Raw genomic sequence first — 18,588 nt, 5'->3', positions numbered from 1 at the left:
CTTTAAAATAAACGAAATTAAACAAATATAGGATTATATTCAGAGAAACATTCAAAATCCAACATAACAAACTTTGGAATAATCTCCAATAGTTTGTGTACAAGCTGTGTAATCGCCTTACATGGGGTTCTAGATGGATAATAATCAGTAATCAACTAAGTCTATAATCCCATTTGTTCTAATTTATTACGTTCGGCACGTAATCTAAACCACTATGATTCTATGTTCGTCTCAAAATACCTCAAAACCTTGTTAATAAATTAGCGCAACTGACACACATTGTTAAAATAAAAATGAAGCATTTTTGTAACGACGCAGAATATCAAAAGAATTCGTATCACACAAACCATGTCTTACATAATGTGAAATAAGTTACTTTAAGTTGTAAAAGAAAATTAAAAAGGGTATAAATTAATTGGTATCATCGCAAATCACTAAAATCTTAAAATGTCTAAGGCATCTTTACGAAAACTTACTGTATTTTTCTTAATTTATTACATCATATATATACATAATTTCGACATAATCATTTATTGATAACGTAACATTTCTGGTCAAGTAAAAAAATTAAATAGTAACATACAAGTTCCGATGATAGGGCTTTTAGCCAGAATTAACAATATGGGCTAATGTTACATCTATTATGTGCATGAATATGTACATTCAAAGACAACACCGCCAACTTATTATCTATTCCGTTTTGTTATTAATTGATGTCTCCTTGAATGTACATGATTTGGTGATTCGGCAACAATTTATAAACATTTTTAGATTACATTATTATATAGACTTCAAATTTGATAAAAAGCGTAAATCTACACATGATTTTAATTTCTAAGCGGTAAGTTCCGCTATTTACAAGCTTTCCTAAAATATCATTTGTTGATACAAACTTGAAACAGTGAGTTAATTAGTATGTTACTCGTAACTCAATAACTTAAAAGGAAAGGTGATGTATTAGAAATTTATGAAATGATACAACAAATAAAACTGTTAATAATTTGATAAAAAGTACTTATAATAATCATTACATACATATTTATTATTAAATTATCTATGATTTTTGAAAGAATCAGAAAATTAAGATTATAAAATTATTCAAGTACAGACTTGAAAGAAGCTACAAAGAGATTATAATAAGATCGATAGTAGTATTATTTTATTGAATTGTGTCACTGTGACAGATTTAGAAATTATTTATTTTTCAATTGTGGCATATGTGTTATCTTTAAAATTCCGTTCAATCATATATATCATTCCATTTTTTATTTGTTAGGATTCCCATACAAAGCGTAACACAGTCACATTAAAATTTTATATAAAAATCTATTGAACCACGTCACGTAATCTTATTAGTCTAAGTAATAATATTTTATATTTATTAAAAATGTTAAACTTTGCCGAACACCAATTGTTAAAATAGCGGCATTTGCAATGAAACAGTTGGCACAGCCAGCAGGCAGCTTACTATGTTATATAAGTAAAACCAGCCAGTTGCACACTAAATTTATATAAAAATTTAATAATCAGGACTAACTAAACATTGAGAATTCCAACAAACACTTTCTCAACACTGGATATGCTCAGAAATTATAATAAATTACGAAATATAACACACTCCCATTTTTTGTCTACAAGCAATCTTTTTATTTTCATAAACGGTAATTGTGAATACCATAGTTGAAAATGCTTTGCATAATGCAATGTATGTGAATAAAATAAATATAATAACTAGTACTAAGCTTTAATAGTTTTGCTAGCAGGACTATTGCGTGACCATATTATTATCATTACTATAAAATGGTTTCAACCATTAATCAATATGTAGAAAGCTGTAAAAGAAGTCAAATATTGGTGTTATGATGTAGATAGGTATATAAGGCTATTTATTTCAAGTATCCACCCAATAGTAAAATACACTTTTATATACTTTTTGCCCATATGATAAATACATTATTTCTTCTATTTTTAATAAATATAATATTAGCTCTGTCACTTGTAACCCCGCAACTTGTATCATATTAAATTATGTATAAATTATATTTTTCATAAACAAAACGGCACTTCCGTATAAAAATATAATATATGTTCACAATTCCCACTGGACTGTGAGATTTATGAATTTAGGCTAATATACTATTGCATATTTAAATTATGAACGAAAATTAATACTTCGCCTACAACCTTCATATTTTTAATGTATTTTATTACACAAAATGTGAGAAGCATGTTTAAAAATATCGTTTTGTCCCAAGTCCAGTGTTTGATGGCAACAAATTAGTCCAGAGCTCGTACCGCGGCAAGTAGCAAATCGTAGAGCGTAATACTATAAATTGTATTTTACTGGGTGCGCGTGTATGGCTGGCGGGAATAAGGCTCAGTTGTATATCTTGATGGCCTTTTCGAGGTAGTTGACGCGCGAGCGCTTCGGTGTCTTGTTGATATGCTCGAGGCCGAGCCACGGCCGTCCTGTCGCATCTGGAAGAGATAGATCTTTATTAAATTATAGCGCGAGTTCCAATATCAAGGAATTTCATTCATTATCACATATTTTTTCTTTTTGAATTTTGTAGGATTTTGTTTAAAAAAAATACTTACTTGCATTGCTGTTTGGTCTGAAATCGAATATGTTAATCGTCGCTGCTTCACTTATATAGTTAGGTCTGCCATTTGTTACTATAGCGAAATTGTACTGAAATAAATAAAACATAATTTAGCATTTTCCACTTGATGGTCTTGAAGGAAAAATTACAAGCTAGTTATTACTAGTATCGCGCATGTTCGAACACCGACCATTTTTTGACGATCTAAGTTTTTTTTCTGTTCGCTTTTATCATATCAAGCAAAAAATAAGCTCTAGAAACATACAGTGATTTTTTATGCTTATTTATTAGTAATTTCAACTGGTTCTTATTAAACTAAAGTATGGGTTCATGTTAAGTGGGTCCAATAGAATGTTAGTTTTTTTTTTCAAAACATTCTTAACAGCAGCAGAAATTGGATCGACGCATCGTGTCTGCGCGCATACTTTTACACTTAATATCTCCCGAATAGAAATTCGAGTTAGAGTTTTGCTTATAATTAATTAAAATATAGATAGACGCAACAATCCTAACCTTTTCCCACTCCTTATCTGGTATGTCGAGCTTATTCTGGAGACGATCTTTGAGCGCTTGGAAAGGCTCGTGGTGCTTGACGCGGGTGTAGAATGGGATACCGAATGTCGCGTAAACTTGCTTATGAAAGTGTGCGCAAGGCACTAATATCTCATCCTCCTGAAAAATAAATACTTTTTTTAAATATTTATGATTGGTAAATACATTGGGACCTTTGCGAACTAAGATGTTATCTTTTGAGCCTTTAGTTATACTGGCTCACCTACCAAACCTTTAAAAACCTTGGTTCACTTTTGAAGATTGTATAAAATGGAAAATTAGGGCTTTTAAAGAAAATATTTATAAAACCTAATCAAATACAGTGCATACCTGTAGATTGACCTCATCCCGCGGAATTTCTTCTATTCTATACAATCTGGGTGGTGATATGGTCACCTGGTCCAACGTCAACTCCGGGTCTGGACCAGGTAATACTTTGTGACATGAAACTTCCACAATTCGTAATCTGGAATTATTTTAATACTTTAAATGAACATGAACCTACATTTTCGTCCTTTTAGAAAAATCCTACTGAGTTTATATAAACCAATTTTTTTTTTAAGTAGATAGGAAGGTGGTCATGTGCACCACCCAATGGTAAGTGGTCACTACAGTCCGTAAACAATGGTGCTATAAATAAATAATTAAACCATTACATAGGTCGCTAATGCGCCACCTACTTTGATAACAAAAATGTTGTCCCTTGTGCCAGTAATTAATTACACAGGCTCACTTACCTTTTGTATTGATGCATTATTAGATACATTTAGTACAAGTTTAATTTTACAATATATTCCATTTTTTACTATTAAAAAGTATTCTGCAAAAATATATAAAACAAAATACCTTCCAGAACCCTCTGGAGACATTTCTACAACTTTAGCTGCCTCTTCTAAAATGTCTGCTACTTTTCCACCTTTGTTAGGATATAAAATTAATTCTTTATCTTCTTTGTAATTTGGACCAACCTAAAATTTTAATAAAAAATATTTATTCTACACATTTAAAATAACAAATTCCATTTACTCAATTAAGCATTCAAATTGTAATAAACCTTCAAAATTAAATCTATTTATTTAAAAAAGTAAATTTCACTGATATAAAACAATTTCGAATACAGTAATATTCATTATTTATACAAAATGTCAAATAATAACTTACCCATAAACATTTAAACTGTTTCTTGTTGTCTAATTCATTAACTTTAATAGATAAAATCTGGTAAAATAATTTCTTAGGGCACTTTGGTTTACAGTACACTAGCAAATCCTTAAGTATTCCATCATAAGAGTATCTGAGAGGCAGTCCTGGAGTATCTTTGTAACTGCAACAAGTAAAGACAAATAATTTTATTCATAATGCTAGTGTTCAAAGTAATTAATGAAATAGTTAAAGACTTAAGTATTTACTTTTGACATTTAAAGAACTGTATTAAGAAGGGATCCACATTAAGACGTTGCCCGACTGCCCGCGCCATTTGGTCGTAACGCATTTGCATTGACAGTTCCATTGTAAATCTGTAAATATTGTAAAACACGTTAATATTGCTATTATATCGAAGATATTTTTGTAGATAATATTTTTATAATTAATTATTATTGGTTTCTCAAACGGACAAGGTCGGCACTACCTTGCGAAGTGCAATGAAATAAATAATCCGTAATCCGTAACAGCCTGTGAATGTCCCACTGCTGGGCTAAAGGCCTCCTCTCCTCTTTTTGAGGAGAAGGTTTGGAGCTTATTCCACCACGCTGCTCCAATGCGGGTTGGTGGAATACACATGTGGCAGAATTTCAGTGAAATTAGACACATGCAGGTTTCCTCACGATGTTTTCCTTCACCGTAAAGCACGAGATGAATTATAATCGCAAATTAAGCACATGAAAATTCATTGGTGCTTGCCCGGGTTTGAACCCACGATCATCGGTTAGGATTCCCGCGTTCTTACCACTGGGCCATCTCGGCTGTTAGACTGAAATAATAATCTAAATACATATTTCAAAGATCACAAAAAAAGACAAATGCCCAAAAGTAGCGCACAGGAACGTGAAGTTCGCGGAGTGCTACGCAGATAATTTAATATGCAGTATCCAGAGTAAGCGGGACCTTGCGCTGCTCGACTTTACTAGAGTTTAAAATCATAACATCGAAGTTTAATTTTCAAGACAGACAGTTATGTATAATGCAGACTAACCCGGGATCGTTGGGGACCGACTTGTCGACGAATTGAACCTCGACCTTGTAGAAGATGTACTTGAAGTAGTCTTGGCACGTAGGCAGCTCCAGCTCTTCGTGCCGATTATCGGCGCGTTCGAATACAATGATGTCGCCGTCCATCAGCTCGTCCAATACCTGGCCGCGTGCACACGACTCAACCCGAGCGACGGCCGCGCGGTGCGTACGACCACCGCGCGGGCACACGCACGTGACCACGAGATGTGTGCGACCACCGCTCGGGCACGCGTGTGACCGCGAGGTGCGTGCGACCGCCACTCGGGTACGTGACCGCGCCGGAGAGTACGGCAGGGTCACGTGTTTAACATTTACACGGTACCAGAAAAGTATAAATAGAAAAAATAAAATGCTTTTATCCTCTGGCTACCAAGACATAACAATCAAACTTGGATACTATAAATTATGATCTTCTTTACTAAATTTAAAAATTATTTACTAACTTAATTGTAAATAAGTATTCTTGATGGTATGAACCCACCCAAAGTTGTTTAAAATTACTCTGATAATTATTTTATTCCAATTATTATGGTATAAATGATTCAGGAGATTAAGTCAAATTAAATCAGTACTTACTAGTACTATTTGTTATAACAAATAAGTTAATTTCTAAACAAACAAATTGCACATTTTAAGAACAAGACTTAATGCTGCACAAAAATTTAACATTTCTGTTTACACATAATGTAAAAATAAATGTATTGATTTTTATCAACAATTCAATTTTATTACATTCAATTTCATTTCAACGAAATGAATGCAAGTTATGTCCATTGTACCATAATAGTTGAAACAAAATGTTGATTTGAAATCAGTATTTTAACTAATGCTAAATTTGAACTTGAGATAAGAGTTTTCAAATATTTACCATACCTCCAGCATCTGGTTTGGCATGCTAAAATAAATTAATTCTAACAACAATTAATATAAGCTAATACAAAATGTTGCCATTTTAAACTAAAAATTATCAATGGAATTATAACCTTTAATTTATATGGCGATTTAATACTCAAGATATTTATTGCAAAATTTACATTTACTTTGTAAATTATTTATCAATGATGAAATAAGTATTTGCAACTGTTACAGAAATATATATAAATGTATATTTTAACTAATATTATTTAACAATATTAATATTACCAAAATATCATTGAATCTAAATATCTACATATTATGTAATGAATAAATCCTTAAAACTAGTAAAGTTTGCCAGAGTAAAACTGATAAATAATACCTTTTCGAGAGGGTCATTGTAATTATTAATCTTCTCTACGAAGTCTGGTTTGATTTCTTCATAGAGAACGAGAGGCGTGTCGGGTGGGAAGCCTATTAAAATATAAATAAAAATTGAGTACACAAATACACATTTTATACACTTATTTTTAGCATTTCATTAGAATAATCAAATATCATTAAATAATAAATTGCTTATCGATATTTATAAAATTTTCGTCTTAAACCATTAAACAACCAATGTTGTGATTCGTTATTACAAAACATTTTATTATTTTAATATTAGAAAATATCATTTATGATATATTTACCAGCACGTTTATTGAGTATTGGTATGAGGTCGGCCGGCTTGCTCGCTATGGGTAAATAGTGGTGACCGCAGTAATGTATACGCTTTTGCTTAGGATCGTAGAACTTGAAAAAGAGGACCACGTCGTTCTCTTTATCGAAGGGCGGGAGAGCACTGAAGCCAGAGTCAGGGGGTAACATTTCCAAGAAAATGTTCCATGGATTCATATTTTCGGATATATCTGCTATAGACTTGCTTTGGTCATTGACTAGGTCAAGACATGTTGGTCTACAAGTCTGAAAGGTAATTAACATTACATATATTAAGTAAAAGATTAATTTAAACTTATTTCAAATTAACATAAAGTACCGAGTTGAAAGTTGTACATATGTAAGTCTCTTCAAATTTTGATTTTCATCCATACATAAATTATATTATTAGTATTAAAAATTACCTGGTTAGAACGAGCACTAAATGGCCAGGGACGTAAATGTTTCAATGGATAACGGAAGTTTTCAGCTAACGTCTCCATAAGTTCGGCGACGGTCGCCTGTTTCCGTACTCTGAACACGCGGTAATGCGCACGTTCGGGATCGTACAGGTCGTTGCCCTGGTGGCCGTCGAACGCCTCTTCGAGTACGACGTTCACGTTCATGTAAAGATGCGCCTCGTTGCGCTCCTTGCGACGTATCTATGGAGTTTAAATTATATTTAATTAAAAAATTCCCTAAATTAAAAGTTCAATTTTATTTCTATTACTTAGTATCTGGTTACATACAGTTTCAATTCTTTTTTCCTCTGCAAGTCGTTCACTGAGTTCTGTCGGTATATCAGCTTGGGTTACTTCTTGTAGAACAGTCTTTAACTGAGAATCTCTGGAATAATAAAGTAAAATTAAATATCTCCATTTGTAATACATTTTTAGAATTAAAAGATGCATTAATAACATGGTGCACTTTAACTGTAGATCTATTGAGTATGAAAATTAAAAACATCAAAACAAAACAATGCAAAGCATATACAAGCTAATCTCATGTTAGTGTACACTACCATTTTACCATGAAAATTTTTAGGTAAAGGTAGAAGATAAAACACACAAATTGATACCTAATCCTACGTTTATATTCTAATAGTGAATTTTCTGTGAAAAGGTTAGAAGAATCATTGCATGCTTTAATTCAATGTATATACTATTTAACAGCATATTGTTAGTGAGTCATTCTTTACTAAAATCTATATTGTGTTTTACATACATACATATTACTTAATGATTAGTATTGAAATTACAATACAGATAAACACCATAGTGTCAGTTTAAAAACATTTTTATAAGCAAAACAGTTAATAATTGCCATTTAGCAAATAATATATCCATAGATTTTATAACTCACAAATACACATTTCATTAATGTGCACAAATTAGGACAACATCACATATTACTTATAGGTAGCATAGTTCGTAGCTCACCTAATATAAACCAACATGTAAGCATTGGTGCAGTGGCGGACGGTAAGAGCCATGTCCTCGTCGTGGCCGCCGTAGTTGTACTCGATGGCCTCCTGCTTCGTGCAGCGCGACACTACGTCGTCGTCGAACTTGCACCACTGTAACGCAACAATTCCTGTTCTTAATGTTTTCATGACGTGTATTCTATTTTTTATCAACTATTACTCTTTAGTTTTGTTTATAAAACAATTCAATATTTACGTGATAATAATGACTGGTATCCAACATAGATCATACTATTCAATGATATTAAGATGAAACCATAGACAATGTACTACTTTTTAAAGATTTGACATATTCCTAGGATATATATTCATTACGCTTTTACGCCGTGTTCGTACGTATATATAGCACTTGGAGGCGAATAAACTATATGCAGACTGTAATATCTTCATCTATTATCTCATTAATGGCATTTTGGATTGTCCAAAACTACTGAATGAACTACAGAATGCTTACGCTTGAACAGGCGTAAATTGTTTAAAACTAAAGCTTCAAAATCGAACCTAGGACATAGTTCAACTATAAATAGAATTATAAAGACTTATAATTGCGTAGACATGGACAAGAGTGTAAACATCTTTACCAACAATATACTTAAATTTAAAAGGTCCATAATGCCATTAAAAAGTAATACTTAATTATCCATATTAGTTATCATTATTATTTTCATTTTAGTTTATTAATTTTTTATTCATTGTTTTTTTTTTTTTTTGTAACTTAAAATTTTGATTTGTCTTTTATTTGTTTTTTTTTTGTGCTGTAATGTATATGTTGCCTTATTGTTCATGCAGTTATCACCTGTAATTGAGATACCACTTCTTTTATTTTTTATTTTATGAACTATTTGCTATCATGTATCTGTGTGTACTTTGTTGGTGATCTAATAAATAAATAAATAAATATTTGTAAAAAGAGCAGATGGTTCGGAAAAATACCACCATTTTAAACTTTTTTACTTGTAATTAATAAACGGTGCTTATCTAAAAAAAATATTATTTTATAAAATAAGGTAAATAAAATTTTTAGTTTTGTATATTAGTATATACGTATTTATAGTTTTTAACAAACGAGAATAGCAAAATTTTGCAATATTATGAATGCTTATATGCACATGTTAATATTTATTGTATAGAAACAGAGTCGGTGTTTTACAAAATATCTCCCAAAGATATATATTTTTTTTTATAGATTAGGAAGGCGGACGAGCATATTTGCCACCAGATAGTAAAAGGTCACCAACGGCCATAGACAAGGCATTGTAAGAAATGTTAACCATCGCTTACATCACCAATACGCCACCAACCATGGGAACTAAGATATTATGTCCCTTGTCCCTGTAATTACACTGGCTCACTCACCCTTCAAACCGGAACACAACAATACCAAGTACTGCTGTTTTGCGATAGAACATCTGATGAGTGGGTGGTACCTACCCGGACGAGCTTGCACAAAGCTCTACCACCAGATTTTTTTTCTAATTTTCATAGTGGGTGGACCTTACCTTTCCGTCCCCCTTGGGGTTGATGAACACAACGTAGTGCCCGCCGTGGTTGTCGCCCGAGTGTACGAGCACGGCGTGCAGCGTGTAGTCGGCCGGTGTCTCCGGCTTCTCCTGCAGGTATGCGTCCAGGTTGATGTGCTCGTAGAATTCGAACCTGGAGATATATGGTTTATATTTCTACACTCATTTTAACACATTCAATATGTCACATGCTTTTTTATCCCGTGTAATACTTTTTATTTACTGACGAATATACGTAGTGTGCGCAGTGTAATTGAATATTATTTGTTTACAATATTGTTTGTACTGTATGCGGTTGTATTATTGTATTATTATTTAGTGCCCTAGTACCAAAGTTGTATGCTAATAAGTTGTATTCATGTGTTATGGAATTTTTAAATCTTTTTGTTGTACAATAAAATTCTTTAATATATTCTAGCTATCTTCTATGCTTTGTTAAATATTATTTAAGTTATCACTTGTGTCCTATCATCAAAATCTCGTTTGAAATTTAATAATTATTATTTAGTAAATCTAACCAGAAATGGGTTAGGCACCAATGGCTTAAGGTGATTTTCGAGGCTAACTTCGAAACTCTTCTGAATTTCGTATTATAAGCTTTATGACCTCTGTTCAAAAAGGCAACTTAAACGAGTTAAGTCACCAGGTGTAATTATTCAATTAATTATTATTTAACATACCTATCATTAAATTTGACGGAGCTGTCAGTGATGGGATCGTACTGGAAGCGCATGAGGTGCAGGTGTAGCACGGGTGGGAACGACGCGAATATTACTCCCTTTTCCGCTTCTTGCAAGCCATGCTCGCCGGCGTCGTATTTGTTCTCGCCGTCCAACGTCTCCGTGCTTATATAGTCTTTGAACGATTCGTCGACTGGTGAGGTAAAATTACACATGTATTGCTCATGCACGCAGACAGTAACACAACAAAACACACTCTTTGTTTTGAGCTATAATTCCAAGGAGTTGTAAGTTTCTTAAAAAATGAATAAATACAGAAGTTCAAAATTAAAGAAAAGGAAAGGCTTATTCTTCTTATAATTCTAATAACTAGAGAATATAATATAACAAAATATAATAACTCCTCCAACCGATATATTTTTCTGATCACACATTTAGTGATTGGAAAATGAATTAAAAGGAAAATGGTTCATGAATAAGAATATCTTCTAGCTTCATAGTTTAATAATTCAAATATATGAAATAGTAAAATAATATAAATACTTAATTTTCATACTCACTGTTCTTCTTTCCCTTTATATTAAGTTGAATGTCATAGAACGTTTCGACTCTCGTACTAGACACATTGACATTTTTGCACTTGATGTAAGAAGTCATTTTACCTTCAAACAGACGCGGCACGGTGCCTTCAACACACGTACCTTTCATCTTACTCTCAAGTTTATCTAAAAGAACCTGATAAATAAACGACAAAACCGTTATTACATTGTACATGTTAATTTTCGACTAAAATTAAACATTAATTATTTTTTAATATTTACCCTTAAAAATTCTTGGACATCATGTTGCATAAATGAATCTAGGGTCTCCCATCCAAAACTCTTTGTAAGTTTCTTTGTGCCTACAGGTTTATCAGAGAACTGTAACTCGTAGAATACTCTCTGCAGAGCCAATGCGACAGATCTGAATAATACAAAATATATATAGATATATATATTACAGCATAATCTATTAATAGTTAAGATATAAAATAAAAAATATATGCTGTAGCTGCACCTAAGGATAACTGGCAACAATTATCCAAAATGTATAAATATTGCGAAAGATTGCATAAACAGAATTGCCAAACATTCTAGTGAAAACCATTATATTTACATAAAATTTATTATTATTAACTCCTGAGAAATTCCATCATTGACCAATGGATAACCTTCTTAATGGATATTAGCAAACCGCACATGAGATACTATACTGCACAAACACAGGTATACTCATGATTTCTTCACTCTTTATCAAATGAGATGGCAATCCCATTTGACAGAACAGAGAGTGTAAACACTGCTAACTTCCAAACTTAAGGTTGCTAATATAATTTCTTAAAGATAAACATTAACAATCTATTGACCCAACTCAGAATTTTTACATTAACCCTAATAAACTAACAACTAAGTCATCTTTTATTATATAAATGCTCTTTATATACCTGGTACTATCATCTGATTCTGTGGGCATTTTGTAGACAGCCTTTCTCAACTGGTTTGTAAAGTACAGGGTTTGTAACAAAGAATTCATATAACAAGTTGCACCTTGGTTTTTCAAACCTGAAATATAAAAATTTATATAAATTACCTCTCATTTATTAAGTACTTTTATTTTATATGATAATCAACTGAATATTTCTTCACTTCATTTCTATAACTTTGCTTCTTCATAATACATGGCTTGATTAGCATCAATTCAACATTGTATGTAGTACTTAAACAAATATTAAACTTGGATCTACTTTCAGGTGTGACTATGACATCACCACTCTTTGTATAAACTAATAATAAAACTTTTATGCTAAAAAGCCTTTGTTAGCCCACTGATGTACTCATTAATCAAATATTAGAATAATTATAATATTTTGTTGACTTCAAATACAGCAATACATTGCAATACTGCATTTCGGTTTGAAGGTTGAGTTATCCAGTGTAATTATCACACACTTCAGACCCAAAGGCTATAATGTTAGGTCCATACATATGAAAGTGGCGTATTGTACGGGAGGAACTGACTGACTGACTTTATAAGTCAATTTTTTTTTGTAAAATATATTTAATTTATCAAAGTATGCAACGTATCTATGCACTTTTGCCATCTCATAGGTAATTCATTGATGCCTTTACTAAAAAAACCGTAGGGGCGAGAATCAATAAACTCTTTGAAGGCGGTTTGGACTGCCGCATCGGAGTTGAATTTATTTCCTTGTAAGAAGTTGTCCAAATTCCGGAAAAAATGGTAATCTGTTGGAGCAAGATCCGGGGAGCATGGTGGATGTCGCAGACATTCTAATTGTAGCTCATCTAACTTAGTGGTTGTTTGTTGTGCAGTGTGTGGTCTTGCGTTGTCGTGAAGCAGCAGTGACCTAGAGCCGATTGAACAACTCAGTTGTTTAGCAGCTAGTTCTTCCTATGGTAGTATGGTTTGCAGCTGCTGACAATAGATATCTGCCGTAATCGTTTGGCTAGATTTTAGAAAGCTGTAGTGAACGACACCGGCGCTAGTCCACCAAACACTCATAAGTAACTTTTTCTAAGTCAATTTTCACAAACTGCGACGAGCGCTTCCAATTATTGTACAGTACCCCTTTTCATCACAAGTAATGATTCGATTTAAAATCCCTTCTGTGTCGGTTGAGCGAAGTAATTCAGCAGTCGACGCGTATTTGCAAGTTCGATTCACTCAATTCATGAGGTACAAAATGTTCAAGTTTTTTCACTTTCCCGATTTGCTTCAAGTGGATTAATACAGTTTTATCACTTACCCCAAAGCCTGCAGCTATCTCTGAAGTGCTTTGTGATGGATCCCCTTCCACATTAGCCTTTAATTTTAAAGTCCACGGGGTTGGTCGAAATTTCCAGAACGAAAACGTTGAAACCAAAAACGTACCGTGCTTTCTTTTGCGACACCAGCGCCGTACACATCCTTAATCCTTCGAGCTGTTTCTGCAGCACTGGTGCCACGGTAGAACTCGTACTTGTAAATATACCGATATTTCATGTTTTCCATTGTGCGGTAATAAGCGACGCCAAAGAAAAAAATAACGAGAAAAAAACAAATGAATGACTGTTTTCAAAACTCAAATGTACCAGCTAAATGAATTTATAAATTTGAATTTGGAATTCTTAACCAAAGAGGAGATATTTCAGATCAAAGTGGTCAGTACGCCAAAACGCTAATTTCATATGTAAGGACCTAATATATTAGTTCCAATTGTTTGTGTTATGAACTAATTTCCTTCCCTTAAAAAAACGTATATTTCATTTATAAATGAAATGTTATATACAAATTACATGATACCTACCAACATAACCCGTGTGCTTCTTAGAATCCCATGAAACTCCATGGGGTGCCTCCGCAGTGACATGAACTTCTAAAGTAACTGAATCATCTTTGACATAGCCTTTTTCAGGGTCTAACACATCACTCCAGGACATAAAGTGAGAGAACCCCCAGTCATTTTCCTTACTGTAAAAGTATGTAAATATTTATCAATTGTTTTAAATTTTCAACAATCATAAATAAACTAACTTTCTTACAAACCTATAAAACAAATGCTGAATTTTTCTATAAAATGGTTCAGCTTCTGGTTTATGAGAGATGAGTCTAAGCTCAGCCATAGCATAGCAAGACCAGCTTGATGACTCACTTTCCCCATTGCATTGTAGAAAGAAGCCCAGTGACTTCTGTGTTTGACGGTCAGGAGAGGGTGCTTGACGTGGCATAACCATGATCTTCCATGGTAGGTTGCGAACATAACATGGTGGAGATAGTACAGAGTCCTTGAGGTTTCTGAAGTTAGGGACTGTGAATCGGAAAGTAGCTTCTGATCTTGCTTCATCATCCTCCATCTCAGCGTCTAAACACGCCAACTGTACATATAAATAAAGAACATTTTTAAAATCATAATTAATCTTTAGTAACTTATTTGAATATCAAAAAGTTAATATAAAATACAAGCTTAACTTAACTTAAAAACAATTGTTTTTTTTTTAATTAAATTGACTTTACAATGTTTTTAAAAAAATTTCTTTTAGATCACAGCAATGATCATTAAGCTAAATGGTAAACGATAAACTCACAGGCATGTCAGATGATGAAGTTTCTTGATTCTTCATAACATCATTCATCTCTACACCTCCATTGGGTCCTTTCATTAAATCTTTTAACCAAATCTTATCTTCAGTAGCATCTACAGTTTCAACTGAAACAATTTTCCTCTCCATTCATTTATTGTTCTAATTCAATTTATTCTTAAAATATGGTATCTTGGTAATTGAAAAAAAAGTTAGTTGGATTTTTTTATATTTTTTCAAATAGAAGAAGGATTACTAGATAATGCATCTATTGTTTCAATGACAGTAATTTTGAAATTTTCAGACAAATTGACAACTGCTGTCATTATCTCCTTTTTAAAAGGCTGGCACTTTTTATAACTAAAATGATGAAGTTGTTAATGGTAAAATTAGTGTATAATTTAATATTTTACACATATTTTTGCTTTAAATATGATGACTCTTAATGCAAAAATTGAAACAACAATTTTCAAATATAATAATTGTAAAGAAATACAGTCTGATTAAACATTTTCATTCACATATTATTCAAATAATATAATAATCAAAACATATCTTACAAGATTCTAAATTGCTATGGATTACCATTTTACTAATTTATTAATAATAACTTTCCCTATAATGTTGTTCAGAAGATGAAATGCTGTTTCTTGTTTATCCAAATGTCAAATCAATAATAACATAAAAAGAGATATCTAGTTGTTGTATTTATTCCTATTTAATATAAACTTATTTGTCTAGTATTAATAAATTTATTTATTAGAGAATATAACAACTTGTATATAAAATAATTACATTACATATTATTTTACTCTTACTAAAATATAATAAGGGCCCAATATTATATTCTTATTAAAAATGAAACACTAATCATTAATATAAACAAAAAAGATAGACATAAACATGTGACTAATGATACCATTTCATTATCAAGGTTTTATTATCTATATAGTACTCAAGTATAATGTAAGAATAAAAGTTCTTTAAAAAATTATATTACTTTATTTTTGAGGGTATCTTCAATCTTTATGTCTACGCTAATTATTTATTTATATAATGAATGAATCCCTAGAATAAATTTAAAATTGATAATATGTTTTATTACATCCAGAAAGTAATCGGCATTATATATTTTATGTAATTTGTTAATGGGAATAACAATTATTTAACTACTTCAGACAGAGGGCTAAAATATTGATGTCTTATGTGAAGAACACTTTTTATAGCAATGTTTGATGTAATATATATATAAATGTTTTCAGTATTCATATTTGCCGAACCATATATAAACTGGTTTGATGATGTTAAAACCAGTTATGATTACTGTAAGTTTTGTTTGTAAAATATATAAGTGGTATACTTATTGAAGACACCAGATATGTAGAAAAAGTTTGAACTAATATATATTATTTTTAGTTTTTGAATAATGTCAATATTATTTGTTTCACATTATTAATGAAGTCAAATGTAGTTGGTATCATTGTGGTTTTTTTAAAGATATTTAACATTTTTAATATATCTTGTCCATCTTATAAACAAGTAAATGGCAAAACAAAGCATTCTAAAATTAGAATTGAACAACTTGCACTTTTTGGACAAAGAACCACTTTAAACTTATTCTAAAACATATGACAGCCTTGCATCTTGTAGAATACTTATATAATTATTGTAACACTTCTAAAATCAAAATTAAGCACAAAGAAATAAGATACATAATGAATTAAAATTGAGGTTAAGCACTTAAATATCAAAATGAGAAATTATGATATACACCTAATGAAACTAAATACTTGATGACACCATGTCATAACAAATAAGCCAATTAGGAAGAGTTTCATGTCAAAGAATACAACATTACCTATCATTGAAGTGTAGTAAGTATTTGAAGGTTTATATTAACTAACAATTCGATTTTCTTGAAATGCCATTAAACACCTTACCTTCTTGTGTTTCCATCTCTTCGACTTGGTTCACATTAGGGTCGTGCTGCTGCCTGTCAGGTGCAGGCGTGTGATTCATGTTAGCCGGGCGCGCCACCGGGGACTGTCGCCCACAACTTTTTGAGATTTCCTAAATCAATTGCTCATTTAAGCAAATAATTACTTGCACGAATCATATATCCATCTAGTGCACTTTACCTACCTTTAATGCTTGGGGATTACTCCCTTTGGGCTTACTAAATATTCGCTGAACGAATTTCAACGGACCTTTCTCATCGACTCGAACACCCTGCGCACTCGGGCTTTTATTTTTCTTAGAAGATAAGATGTTAATTTTCAAAGAGTGTTTACTAGCGGCGCGGCCGATGTCTGCGAATTTCAACACAAGAGCTCGACAGCAGTGAACGCTAATAGCACATTCCTAATCTTACAATCATTGCCAGAATTACGTTATCAACGTGATATTGCGGCGAAGTACAAAAACCTACTATCGTTTCCGACTTATTATATATTTTCGCAAAAATAAACAAAATGGTGGATGTCTAATTTAATTTCTGGCTTCGAATGTGTGGCCCGGTTTGATCGACGAATGCACCATTTTATCATTCTCTCACATTCACTGTAGTGATGCCCACAAAAAGTTACGATTTTAGAAAACCGATTTATTATAGATAGATAGAAAATATTAGAGACTGCAACCAAATATTAGTAAAAAAGAGTAAATAATCAACAATAAATAAATGTGTTTAAAATATATTTGGTTTGATATTTAATGATAAATTATGTGAAACGCATTAATTAAATTTATTTTTAGATAGTGTCCTTAATTTGCTTTACGTGTATTGATTTCTAGAACAATAAATACATTTATTGTTACTTATTAATGAGAAGTATACCGTTAACAATATTTATTGATGTAGGTAATAAAATTACGTCATTCGTCTCCCTCCTTTTAAAAAAATTATATAGATACCAAGAGTGTAAAATACTACATTTCTGTTTACCTTATATTTTAGTGACAGATTCCTTAAGCCGCATTTACACATTCGCGCCTGTGACAAGACAAATATCTAAACGATTCGTTTGTCAATCGCCTTGTTTTTCATTTCACCGCTCGTGACGTTCGTTCGTTCGCTCGTACGTTGCGTTTTTTTGGACTCAAGTCAATAGCGTGGAGACTAGTGAGGAAAACTACTGTTTACACATGCGCTTTCTCGTTAATTTCGTAATAACAAAATGGAGTGGACCAAAATTAAAGTTGATATTGATCTTTTTAGAATCATTTGGAATCCAAAGCATGCTCATAATAATAATAATAAACAGAAAGTTTTCGATGCTTGGACCAGTATTTCAGAATTAATAATAGATAACAAAGCATTATGGCAATGATCTACGTAGTCTATTTTACTTCTGGGTAATGTAGCTTTCTAACAGTGAAAAAAATATTTAAATCGGTAAAATGATAACAAGATAATAATTGTTGTCCACCATTGTTGGTGGCAACACTTTCTTTCAATATTTTTTGTAGCATCGCTAAATAATTATTATAATGATTTTGCCAATGAAATGCTAAAGCCGCTAATGACATGGTCCATTTTGTTAAGTTAAAATAGAAATTAATACACGCGAATGTGTAAGCGGTCATTCCCGTCAGCAATCGGCATAAAGCCACATGAATCTGTTCTTCATACATTGTCTGGTGGCGAGATGAATCATGATGTGTAAATGCATATTATAATTTTTATGATATTTTAAAAAGCGTGAATATTTTTACTATTATTCTGATGTAATAAATACTTATTACATTATAACAATTAAATGAATTTATTTAATTTTTTATTATATGATAGTACAATTTAATTATTGTTTTCATTGCCATTTCATTCGACCATCATGCAAAAGAACA

The 18,588-nt window shown here is 31.9% G+C and overlaps 1 protein-coding gene across 3 annotated transcripts; it reads right to left on the bottom strand.

Annotated features, from left to right (window-relative positions):
- Positions 1 to 17: 17 nt before the first annotated feature.
- On the bottom strand, positions 18 to 17,287 carry LOC126770760 (ubiquitin carboxyl-terminal hydrolase 7). Of its 3 annotated transcripts, none has more exons than XM_050490303.1 (23): positions 16,885 to 17,287; positions 16,683 to 16,812; positions 14,749 to 14,870; positions 14,210 to 14,538; positions 13,971 to 14,134; positions 12,108 to 12,225; positions 11,446 to 11,587; positions 11,185 to 11,359; positions 10,625 to 10,817; positions 9,924 to 10,077; positions 8,381 to 8,517; positions 7,691 to 7,787; positions 7,367 to 7,603; positions 6,935 to 7,208; positions 6,625 to 6,716; positions 5,350 to 5,507; positions 4,565 to 4,672; positions 4,317 to 4,479; positions 4,002 to 4,123; positions 3,486 to 3,621; positions 3,117 to 3,275; positions 2,599 to 2,692; positions 18 to 2,493 (listed from the first exon to the last, which is right to left on the bottom strand). In XM_050490303.1, exons 2-23 carry the CDS (start codon positions 16,759 to 16,761, stop codon positions 2,378 to 2,380), a joined length of 3,369 nt encoding a protein of 1,122 aa, XP_050346260.1. In that variant the 5' UTR covers positions 16,762 to 16,812; positions 16,885 to 17,287; the 3' UTR covers positions 18 to 2,377. The 3 variants fall into 3 exon arrangements, with proteins under 3 accessions (XP_050346260.1, XP_050346262.1, XP_050346261.1); XM_050490305.1 differs by having other exon boundaries at positions 18 to 2,478; XM_050490304.1 differs by having other exon boundaries at positions 5,350 to 5,495.
- Positions 17,288 to 18,588: the final 1,301 nt, after the last annotated feature.

This window comes from Nymphalis io, chromosome 9 (genome assembly GCF_905147045.1).
Source record: "Nymphalis io chromosome 9, ilAglIoxx1.1, whole genome shotgun sequence".
NCBI lineage: Eukaryota > Metazoa > Arthropoda > Insecta > Lepidoptera > Nymphalidae > Nymphalis > Nymphalis io.
The sequence above is the reverse complement of the archived record's forward strand: the minus strand, read 5'-3'. Positions and strand labels throughout refer to the sequence as shown.

Bases quoted from the DNA above. Each gene is read 5' to 3' on its own strand.
- LOC126770760 (XM_050490303.1), bottom strand. From the start codon at position 16,761: ATGAATCACACGCCTGCACCTGACAGGCAGCAGCACGACCCTAATGTG. The intron at 4,673-5,349 runs GTTAGTCTGCAT...CAATATTTACAG, and splicing joins TCGGTCCCCAACGATCCCGG to ATTTACAATGGAACTGTCAA. The intron at 4,480-4,564 runs GTAAATACTTAA...TACTTGTTGCAG, and splicing joins CAGTTCTTTAAATGTCAAAA to TTACAAAGATACTCCAGGAC.